We start from the raw sequence: 11735 nt of genomic DNA on the forward strand, positions 1-11735 counted from the left end.
AGGTCCATGTTTCATAGCCGTACAACAGGATAGGGATGAGGGGGGACTTGTACAGCCTGTATTTGGTGAAAAAGCTGTTCTCCGCCTGGCTATCACTGAGATGAATCCTGTGTAGATGAATCCTGTGATCCTGAGATGAATGTCCTCTGTGCAGCAGCCATAACTGGAGTGCCTCATGTCAAAGTACTTGAATCTATGCTTCTCCTCGAGTTTTATGCCCTTTGAGTGGATCTTCGCTTTTCCCTGCCCGATGGTGTTGAAAGATTTTTAATGTTAAATAAAAATGAAAAGGTAAGACCATAATTATGTTAACTGTGTGTAGTGCTGCTTACGCAGCAATCTTGTTCTGTGCTGTAATACACTCTTATTCATGTCAAAATAAACATGCAACATTTCAGCTGAAATGGTATGGTTTACTGCTGTGTAGTTGTTTACAAAATTGTGTATTTGTTTAATGTGAGAAACAAAAGAAATTGTGATAAACAAGCCAAAAATATATTACAGTTCATTACTATAAGGTGAATCCAATGAAATTGTAAGCCAGTTCAAGTATTTTGGTTGTGATGAGTCTAGTCTGGTATGTTGATGTTGTGTACATGTAAGTAGATACAATCTTTATTCTGAGGCGACTTAGATCAGCTATTATATTTTACAAGATGTTAGGTATGTTTTACCACAGTCTTGTTAGTAATGTGCTCAAGCAATAATATATACAATAGATTAGGAAAGCCAACTCTCTGTAATCCAAAGTACATACCAGGCTGAGGCTATTGGTGAGCAGAAACTTGTCATGTAGGTTAGGCGCATTATGCTTGATTTTTTTTTTTTTTTAAACTTTAATGAAGGATCATGATACTTGGGGATTTTTGTTATTTATGGGCATTGGTGGTGTGCAATTTCCACAAAGAACAAGAAAATGTCATTTGACACTTCTCTATAAAATATTTCTCATGAATATATATGGTAGGTTTTTAGTTGATTCAGCTTCAACACTTTTTCAGTAACTTTTGCCTTTTGTGAAACAGAACTGTTATTTTCACCTTCCTGGATTGCTGTAAGTTCAAAAGCATCAAGTTCCTTGACAGCTAATGCTGGATCATTTGAAAGTAGGCTGCCTAGCTAGACCCCAGCCTCTGTATATTAATGATGTATGCTTTTGCAATTTTAAAGAAATAGGTATTTAACTGTGGTGTTGTAGTTTAACCATGCATGCACACCTCTTCATATGGAAGGACTTTCATCAGTACATATCTGAAGGCAAACTGTGATACTGACAGACATAACTCTTTATACAGTGAATACTAAAGAAAATGACTAGGACTATGCAAACTCTCTTTTCTCACTAGTTCCAACTAATAGCAGAAAATGTCAACTGCTAATTAAACACCTTTTAAGGCAGGAACTAGACTCTCCAATGTCTGGTGAGGTGTGTCAATCAAAAATGGCATCAAATACAGGAACTATCTGTAAGATGACATAGATCTGCTAGCAGGCACTAACAAAGAACTGCAAAACCTTACCAACAGACTGACAGTTTGAATGCACATGGAATGGAGGCCAGCTCTGAAAAGAGCAAAGTTATTATCAATGGCAACAGCAAAGCAGACATCTACATGAACGAGGTACAGCACATAAAGGACCACATAAAGAGAACATAAAACCAATGACTTTGTACGAAACAAATGTTGCCAGCCTGATAGGATACCAGGAGCCCTTACTTAAAAAGTCAAGTCACGTAATCTGGTCTTCTTTGGCCATGTGATCTGCAACAACACCTTGTTGAAGACTATCCTTCAAGGTGCCTTGGAGGGTAGTCATCAGAGGAACGGTACTAATGACCTAGGTTCAGAACCCTTGCATACTATCTTGCAATGTAACTGATAATGTCAGAACTAATATCAGTCATCAGACCTAGACATCAAGGAAGACTATAATCTGCTTAGCGCAATCATACTACAATACAAATCAGCAAGTATATATATATTTTTTTTAAGGGAAATGAGGTAGTATCAAAGGTAAGGATCAAAATTATTACTTAACATATACTAACCACACATTTACTTCTAAGGTGTACACAGTACAACTTCGTCACCATGCATTATTCCATCATCAAACATGCAACATGAAGTATAGTAGCTTCATGTGAGCAAAACAGCAAAACAACACAGAAAAGAGTTCACAAGAGCATTTTCAAAACTGCTGACACAAACTGAGTTGAAAGGACACCACCCAGTTAAAAAAAAGTTCATGAATCAATGGCCTGACATAATTTTAATACATATTCGGTCTTATTATGGCCCATATGAAAAGTGGAGCCTTGTCACCTACAACATGTAGACCCATCCTAAACATTAGAAACAAAGCAGCGGTGATCCTTCAAGGATGTCTAAAAGTCTCTGAAGATGGTGAATTTTCTTACAATATCCAAAAACTGAATATTTGCTTCATCAATGATTGTTCTGCATCTGGCTCTGAAACATCTTTGCTATGCAGCACTTTTTTACTGCTTACAAAATCTTCAACATGGGTTTGTTTGGGTGGCCAAAAAATCTAAAAGAACTGTAAGCTGTGGGACGCTTTTTCTAATAATAACCAAGATTAAATGATTGCATTTATTATTCAAATTAAAAAAGTCACCAAATATCACCCCTCTGTATTTACCTCGGAGACAAAAATTATGAGCGAAGAAAATAATGTAATGGAATAATGATCATATAACCTTTTTATGGTCAGTTAATTGTTTGAAAACCCATTCCACTTGGCCTGACTGCAAATGCCTCCAACTGCTCACTGCATGGCAACATCTGGTTTAGGCGTTCCATTCGGGGTATAATATCATCCATTGTAGCTTTCACTTTACACAAGGTGGTTAGCATTTCAGTGACTCGTTGAAACTGCTCCACATATTTTCCATACTTCTTTTGTGTTTCGTTTAGGGCATTTGTCAACAAGTGAATGTTGTGGTTTACCTAGAAAATATATTTAAACATCTCTTACACAGAACATATTTCAATAGCTATATCCCTAAATAATGATAATAATAATACTTATAATACACATATTATTCTAAGATTTCAAAAACATGCCCCTTAATAAAAAGAGGCACTTCTCGAGTTAAAAGGCGAACTAAAACAAAAGAATTTTCTCCTTAAATACATATGCTGTACAACAGAATATAGTGCAAAATAATCTAAAAAAACAGAATATGTAGAAAAAAATTTACATGATACATAGATTTTTCTGCCATGTCCTCCAGGGCTTCTGCTTACGCAAAAAATTGCGTACAGTACGCATTAAAAGTTCGGAGGACCCCTTCAATTTTCGTCAATGGGGTCCCCTTCAAATTTGGGCGAAGAACAGGGACCCCTTAAAAATCTGAAGAAGGGGTCCCTGGGACCCCAAAGAATTTAGCCTTAGCAGAAGCCCTGTCATCTTTCTTTATTACTGGGCTTCATCTACAAAATATATTTCCAAGAAGACTGAAAGTGCTTCCCTATTGTATGTTGTGTGGATGATAAGAATTTAGATCTTTGTCAGGTTTTGTGATGGGCACCATAAAAAGGGAGGGAAACACCCAGACACCTAAATAAAATGTTAAATGTCTAGGAGATGGAGAGAGAACCATGGAAGATGAGATTGCAGCTCATGGCTAGGTGCTGAGTCCTTGCACATCTGAATGGCCTGTTGCAATGCAGTGAGAGAGAAAGGCATATTATAATATACTGTTCAGAGTTATCAAAAGAAAAGTCTCAGGGAAAAGATTCCTGAGTAGGGAAGAATATATAGAGAGAGGAAGAATTGTGAGCAATAATGGATGGAAGCGAATTAGCCACATTGCAGCTCAGCAAGTGGTGAGTCTTTGACATGAAGGTGGCCCTATTAAGTCAGGTGACCCCAGGTCCAGTCCTTTCATCTCCCTTTCTTTCCACTGTTATTCTCCAAGTTTCCTTTGGGCGGCCTTGTTTTCTTCGGCCGTCTGGAGTCCATCATAGGGCGACTCTGGAGAGGTCTGCTCTCTGCTGGCGGAGCACATGTCCAATCCATCGCCAACGCCTTTGTTGAACCTGCGTGGTGATAGACTCGGTTTCAGTTCTTCGGTGGAGTTCTTCGTTGGTGATGGTATTTGGCCAAAAGATGTTAAGTATGCGCCTGAGGGATCTGTTTTGGAAGACGTCAAGTCTGTTACTGATGGTTTTGATCATCTTGCATGATTCTGATCCGTAAAGGAGGGTGCTGATCACATTTGACTTGAAGATTCTCAGCTTGATCTTCTGGCTGATGTTTCTTGCCTTCCATGTGCTCCTGAGTGAGGCGAAGGCGTGGCTGGCTTTCGCCAGTCGGGCTCGAATCTCCACCTCCGCATCCCCGGTGTTTGCCATTTTGGACCCGAGATATGTGAAACTGTCAACGTCCTCAATCTCTTCTCCATTTAGTTTCATGCTGTCTTGGACTCTGGCGTTTACTCTCATACTTTTCTACTTTACCTACTACAACCTATTTTACCTCTTGGTGAGGTGTTGACCTTAGTCGCCTCTTACTGGATGGATGGCAGGAACCCTAGTCTTACAATGCTCGCTAGGCAAGCATACCCCAGGGGTCCCACAGGGGTAACCCTCTGACACGCAAGGGTACTTGTTTAAGTTATAAAAAAATATAGTGAGTCTGCACTTAATTATTTAAAACTGAATGCGTTTTCTGGAGTAGAATGATGGAAGGAAAGATGTGCCTTCTTTTAGCCATGCTTAGCCATCATGCACTCCTCAGTAAACATGGAACACATTGGTGATTGCATGTCTCTTGCCTGGTGGTTGTTGCCAAACAACTTCTCTAGATGTAAAAATGTTGATAACATGGTCCTGTGGAGGAAGATTGTTGTCTATTCCTTGTTACTCCTGGAGGAGCCGCAACATCTCGCCAACAGATTAGTTTTTGGCAGCACCCTTCAGTTGGACTCTTGTGCTTCCAATGTCCTTTGCCTCGCTTTCTAATGTTCTTTTCCAGGTCTGCTTCGGTCTCCCAACTCTCCTCTTCCCATGAGGGTTCCAGTCAAGTGCCTGCTTGGCAATGGTGTCAGCTGGTTTGCACAGGGTGTGTCCTATCCAGTTCCATTTGTGCTTTTTGATGTCTTGGCTAGTGGCATTCTGGTTGGTTCTTTTCCACATGCTGTTGTTGGACATCTTTTCAGGCCATCTTATTCCCGGAACATGGTGTAGGCATCGGTTGGTAAAGGTCTGCAGCTTGTTGTTGATGGTATTTGCCACTCTCCAGGTTTCAGAACTGCAGTAGCTACACTGGTGTTGAAGATGGGTCTTACTGAGGAGGGATAATGCTCAGGAGTTTCAGATGAGATGCAGTCTGTTGAGAGCATGCCTGGCCTTGTTGATGTGGCTATTGATGTTATCGTCCGCTCCACCATCCTTGTTGACAGTTCCCCAGATACACAAAGTGATCTGTTTCCAAATGTTCTCTCCTTAAGGTTGGAAGTTCCTGCTTGTTGTTGATTCTCATCACTTTGGTCTTCTTTCTGCTGACCTTTATGCCACTCTTCTCTGCTTCCTCTGCTAGTTTACTCAGTTTGGTTTGTGCATGCTGCTGCCGATGAGATATCATCTGCAAAGTCCAAGTCCTCTAGCTGTTTAGTGTAGGATACCAAGGAAGATCATTAATAATCTCTAAATTATATTTGAGTTACCTTGCCCTTAGCTCCTAACTCAAAAACCTACCCTAGGTACACAAGGAGAATTTTGGTGCTGATGATCCCACCTCTAGATTTGGTTCATGGGTATTAGGGAATGTCTACACTCAGGTGAGCCTGCAGCCCTTGCAGAGTTGGCCTGGATCCCAAAGGTGCCCAGCTGCCATGCTGATGGCAATCCATCTTTATTACTGTGCACACTGGTCACTACTTCAACTTGAAAAATATCTGTGACTTGTGTCCTGCCATCTTTCTGAACTCCTGTTTGTTTTTTTATCTCTCAACTGCCTGCTTGTCCCCTTACTTAGCACATTTTTCTCTAGTGAACAATGATTCTGGTTTTGACAACTTTAGCTAAATGTGAGTTGATTTTTACTTTTAGATTAAAAATAATCAAGTGCACTATGGCAGTAAAGTAAGAGGGTTATGCATTACAAGAAGGAGACATGGACTGAATACACAGAACAAGAGAAAAACTGTGCAGACAAACAAAAGATGCAAAGAGGGATCAGGGAACAATCATTAAGGAAGGAGAGTATCATAAACCTACAGAAAAAGACCAGCAGGTGGACTAGTCAAGAGGCTATAATCACAACTATTGACAACTAAGCAGTAGATGCAACAAGTGAAAGAATGGGGTAGAAAAAGGACTAATATTTTGTTGATTTGTGAAAGGAATAATGCTTATGGAACAGACTTGATTTTAGTGCATGTTTGAAGGCTTTGATGGTGGGTACGTGGCAGATATGGAAGGGAAGAGAGTTCCACTATTTTGCAGCATAGTAACTAAAAATTTGGTGATCATATGTTGTTCTGGTGACAGGAATAGTGAGGATACGGTCGTTATCCCATTAACAAGCATACATGCCCACATCATGAGCATACATGAACACACATTTATTTTCAACTCATGTCTTTTTCTTCTCTACCGAAATAACAATTTGAATTTGAATTTCTAGTAACAATAATCAAATTATGTAATAATTAACATACTGACCTCTTTGAGGCGAATACACAAGGCATTCTGATCAAAGGCAACAGCCTCTGCTAGCTGTTTTAGATGGTCCTGATAACGCAAGCACAAAAGCAGCAATGTGTGACGATCTATTTTATCCAACACATCTGGTTCCCTCAAGCTGGGTGCAACATTTAATGAACCCTTTATGATGGGAAAAAATATAGGTATGGTATTCAGCTTGGTTAGCTCAGGATCTGGATCTTTCACTTGGCTGCAGCCACCAGCAACAACAACAATGTCATGTTTTGGTGTACCAAGTTCTCCATGTTCCAGTTTAGCTGTTTGTTGGGCTCTAACTTTGTGCGAACGTGGTGACTGTCGAGGTGAGTCTGTCCAAACAAATGACATTTAATGGTAATAAATGAGTTCTAATATAAATCTAATCAGAGTGATAAATAACAGACCTATGGGCATTTACCTTCCAGTATGCATTTACCTTCCAGTACATGTAAGTCTACACTGATATATATTTATTCTCATTTTGTTCTTGTCGTTATTAATTTTACAAGAAGTATTCTTTGAAGCACTGAAAATAATACCACTATTTCCAATGACAAATGCCTACATATTACAAATTTTACTTCTTAGTCACTCGTGATGCCACACTTAAGGAGCTACATATGAACTTTTCCTCCAAAGAGGGTAAAAAGATGTAAAAAATCCCAATAACTTTAAAAGTAAATTTATCATCAAAAACATACTTTTACAGACTAGTTTCTGTACAAAAAGCCTTTCTCACCTTAAATCCATGATTTATCTCATTTTTTAATTACACCCAATGCAAAAGATGTTTTTGCAATGTCAAGGAGAATAATAATCTAATACATAATCATACTATCTGATCGAAGAATGCAACTCATTTACAAGCCAGTTTCAGGATCAGTTTTGACCTGATTATTGCTTTTAGGTTCAGAACATCATAATTGTGTTAATCAACCTTTTATTTTACACAGTTGATAAGAATGTATGAGTAAAGCTTTGTTTAGAATAATACTAGATTGAAAAGGGTATTTTAAATCATTAAAAACTGTTCTTAACTTAAATTTTGGGTTTTTGGCTTTAAGTATATGGAAAACATATAATCACAAAATCATACAAAGAGATGGCGAGAACACCAATTATTGTATTACACTTGGCAGCTGATGTTACAATAAAACAATAAAACAAAGTATGAATTAAAATAATTGGATTTAAAAATACTATTCAAATCTCAGGAAACAAACTGAAAAGATTCATAAGGAATAACACTTTCACAACTTCATGGAAAGACTGAATAGATAACTTCACGGCAAGATTGAATAGACAACTTCATGGCAAGACTGAATAGGCAATTTTAATTTAAGTTTAATTATTCTCTGTTCTGCTTTTGTTTTTGCAAACCTGAGTCAATGGGTTTGCTGATTGAGTAATGTGTGTATGGTATCTCTTCATCCCGCTGTGACCGAATGCTGCTTCCTGGTGCTCCAGCAGGCAGACTGCTTTGATCTGAACCCATTTCTCCACCCTCTGGATTTCTTGCTGTTAAAAATTTGAAAAAGGAGAACTATATTAATTATTACTAACCGTTATGCAGTTTATCCATGGCACACAGCTCTATGCTTCCCTCCCTTCTGTTCAAACGCCTAATTTCTATAATTCACTTATCTGTTATGCCTTCCTCGTACCACACAAATCACACATACGATTACTCGTAATCAACGATCAGTCACGAAGGAACTTTGAAAAAATATTTCAGAATGCTACAAATTTCCAAGTGACTCAACTGTGATCGGATAGTTTCCGTCACGCCTGTTGACAGTCTGTGGTTGGGGGTGGAGGGTGTAAGCATAAGAGAGAGCTATAACTGTTACAGGCGTACAACCAAACAAAATCTTTTAATATTTACGTCAATTGATAACTTTATGGGCGTATGTAAAATCACAGACACCTACACTGAAACAGCACGAACAATTAGATCTGCTCCTATGCACGAGTCAGATATGCGTCTGTTCCATCAGGGACTTGTTGTGTCTCATCACTAATGAGTCTCGTAAGGTTTGATCACGAGAGTGACTTGCTCTTGCTTGTTGTCAGCAAACAGTCAAGACTAGCGGCATCGTATTTTTGAGCATTTAAAAGATATTTTCCCAAGAATTTTCTCAGTGAAAAAAATACAAGGCCTATATTGTGTAAACAGTCTACATAAATTGTCGTACTGACAATGGCTGTCAGCAGAGTCTGCGAGAGTAACAAAAATAACTAAACAGTCAGGAGGTGGTTTATACCGTTGCGTGAAGGGATGCCACTGTGAAAATGTCAAAATGTTTCGGCGCAAGACGAGTGGCGAACGACTCTCATTCACGTCCTACACTGTTGGAGTCGGCATTGCTATTATCTACAAATCATCACTTGCCAAGTAACTGTCTTTTACTACTGCTTTATCTTTTGAATGTGTACAAGTCTCTTTTTCGGCCCAAATAAATAATTGCACCTCCTCCAGAATACTTTTTGAAATAGGCAATCAAATGACTGGAATTAGCAGAGCAATGCAGCTGTCCACTGCCTATCCTGCTTCACAGCTGCCGCAAGTGTTTTGTCACTATTTTGCTAACAAGATTTCGGACATTCGATCATCCTTGGACTCGATATCCACAGCATCTCCTGCGATATTTTTCTTGAGTGCTTAGATATTTTACTTCCATCACAAACATTGTAAATGTCAGCTTATCATCAAGTGTTTTCCCGTCTTTGTTTAAAAATGCCCTGGTGAAGGGACTTCTTAACAAATCCACGCTTGATGTCAATGTGTTGAACAATCATTGCCCAGTCTCCAACTTGTCTTTTCTCTTAAAGGTCAAGAGAAAGTAGTTTTGACACAGCTCTGGACTTATAAGAGCACCAGCTCATCCCCCATGCTCAGTCAGCATATAGACCTTTTCACAGAACTGAAACTACTTTAATTAAAGTGACCACCAACATATTATCTGCCCTTGACAAATGTGATGTTTCTGCCTTTACTAGACCTGTCTGCTGCATTTGACACCATTGACGACTCTGCTTCTTCATAGACTACATACCCTCTATGGGATTTCTGGACCTGCAGTATCCTGGTTCAACTCCTGTCTTACTGATAGGATGCAAACTGTGTTTTTTGATGGTCAAGCATCTCGCCCTGCTTCACTTTCTTGTGGCATCCCTCAAGGCTCAGTACACAGCCCACTTCTGTTTATTCTGTATATGAAGCCACTTTCATCTTGCATCCAGTCTCACAACATCATTCATCAATCATATGCTGATGGTACACAGCTGTACTGCTCCACTCCACTGGCTGTCTTGCTCTGCTACCACCACCATAGAAGTCTGTATTAATCAAATCAAAGACTGGATGATGACAAATTCAATGATAATAAAACGGAAGCCCTCCTATGTTTGAGAAGAAATCTATGTTTTCTGCTGAGTAGTGGGTTTTCCTGGTGATTTTGGTTTTGTTTTTGTTTTCTTATCTGTCTGCGGTGTGGTATTCTTGTTTCTGACTGGTAAAGGGGGATGCGTGGACAGTGATGCTTGTGTGGCTTGAGACTCTTGTGTGGTTTGTGATGACTGGGTGCCACCACAGCTTGTAGGAGGAGGAGGCATAGCCTGACGGACTGGGACAGGACCCTAAGAAGAGATCCATGTCATGTCCGTCTGGATAGATACAGAGGTGGACGGTCCTCTTGCAACAAATGCCGAGTAGGAAATGGAGTTTACAGCTCCACAGGAGCCACCCACTATGCGACGACGAGCATCGGCGTAAGAGACACAATCTCTCACCTCATCCTATCTGAAGATTCCTACTCTCATGAGTATGTTTCTAGGTTTGGTTGTTGATTTTTTTTTTTTTTTTTTTGGTGCGATGATATAAAGCAGGGATGCACAACCTACGGCCCGCGGGCCATATCCGGCCCGCGAAACTTCTGCCCACAGTGCAGGAAATCGGCATGTTAGTAATAAAAGAAGACCTAAAAAACGAAAAAAAAAAAAAAAGGAAGAAGAAGTATTTATCCCCACGTAGGGGCGTCTCTCAATCTTTTTTTTGGATGGACGAACATTTCGATTCAGTTCTCCGACTTGATGTCTCTACGATGAGGCCGGAGATTCAGAAGTTGGTTTCGGGAAAACAACTTCAAATATCCCACTAATTACTACATGATTTATGGTAAGTACAACTTGTTTCTAATAAAAAGGGTATCTGCTCTATTTTTTTTTTTTTCCTTTTTGTATTTTTGCGGTGAAGTGGCCCGCGACACGGCTGTCCGAAATGGATATGGCCCGCGACAGGGCTGTCCCAAATGGATATGGCCCGCAGGCCGAAAAAGGTTGGGCATCACTGATATAAAGGATTCAGTTTGTTCCTCACGTTCCCCACCAAACAAAGTCAAACAAGGGGATGTGACTGAGCGGTACCACTTAGGGCATTTCCAGCAGGGTCGCACCAGGGATACATAAGAAATAAACTCTGGCCTTCTGAGTGTGAAGACCAGATTGACCCCAGCCTTCTGTGGGCCACACCAACCTCCCGTCTAGGATGTCTGGGCCTAAGAGGTGTGTTGGTATGATGGGCACAACCCATCAGGGACCCCAACCTCCAGGATCCCATCCTCCCCCGACATGGGTCACCCTGCATGACAAACTCAGGGGGCCTAAAGGAGGCCACACAGAGAAAAATGACATCAAAAGAAAGGCATGATGGAAAACAAGAAGACAGAAGAAAGACCAGTGAATACAGAAGACAGGAAGGAAAAAACTGAAGTATGACAGGGAGATGTTTGATTAGAAGAAAAATAGAGATGAAAAGGCCAGATAAGGGAGAAAAAAATAAAACATAAAATAAGGGTGTGGGCCAGCTTAGTCACCCAGCCAGAGATAGGCACGAGAAGCCAGGCCCACGAGGGTACCTTCACATATACCCATAAGAGCAGTGGAAACAACCATAGACTGCTTTTGCAATAATGAATATGGACAATTTGTCGGACTGGCTTGCAGCAGAAGCCATCAATGCCT

General features: G+C 40.1%; 1 protein-coding gene and 1 long non-coding RNA gene across 4 annotated transcripts; one reads left to right on the forward strand and one right to left on the reverse strand.

Annotated features, from left to right (window-relative positions):
* Positions 1–1268: 1268 nt before the first annotated feature.
* Positions 1269–8773, reverse strand: LOC112566733 (BLOC-1-related complex subunit 5-like). Of its 3 annotated transcripts, XM_025243068.1 has the most exons (5): positions 8645–8773; positions 8094–8231; positions 6693–7042; positions 2720–2969; positions 1269–1563 (listed from the first exon to the last, which is right to left on the reverse strand). In XM_025243068.1, the coding sequence occupies exons 2-4, from the start codon at positions 8206–8208 to the stop codon at positions 2730–2732; spliced, it is 705 nt and encodes a 234-aa protein (XP_025098853.1). In that variant the 5' UTR covers positions 8209–8231; positions 8645–8773; the 3' UTR covers positions 1269–1563; positions 2720–2729. The 3 variants fall into 3 exon arrangements, with proteins under 3 accessions (XP_025098853.1, XP_025098851.1, XP_025098852.1); XM_025243066.1 differs by having other exon boundaries at positions 1269–2969; XM_025243067.1 differs by lacking the exon at positions 8645–8773 and adding an exon at positions 8477–8530 and having other exon boundaries at positions 1269–2969.
* A 196-nt stretch (positions 8774–8969) lies between these two features.
* On the forward strand, positions 8970–10174 carry LOC112566734. The gene is made up of 2 exons (XR_003099688.1): positions 8970–9108; positions 9714–10174. It is a non-coding gene; the product is annotated as an uncharacterized LOC112566734 (long non-coding RNA).
* Positions 10175–11735: the final 1561 nt, after the last annotated feature.

This window comes from Pomacea canaliculata, linkage group LG6 (assembly GCF_003073045.1).
Source record: "Pomacea canaliculata isolate SZHN2017 linkage group LG6, ASM307304v1, whole genome shotgun sequence".
In the NCBI taxonomy this organism is placed as follows: Eukaryota; Metazoa; Mollusca; class Gastropoda; order Architaenioglossa; family Ampullariidae; genus Pomacea; species Pomacea canaliculata.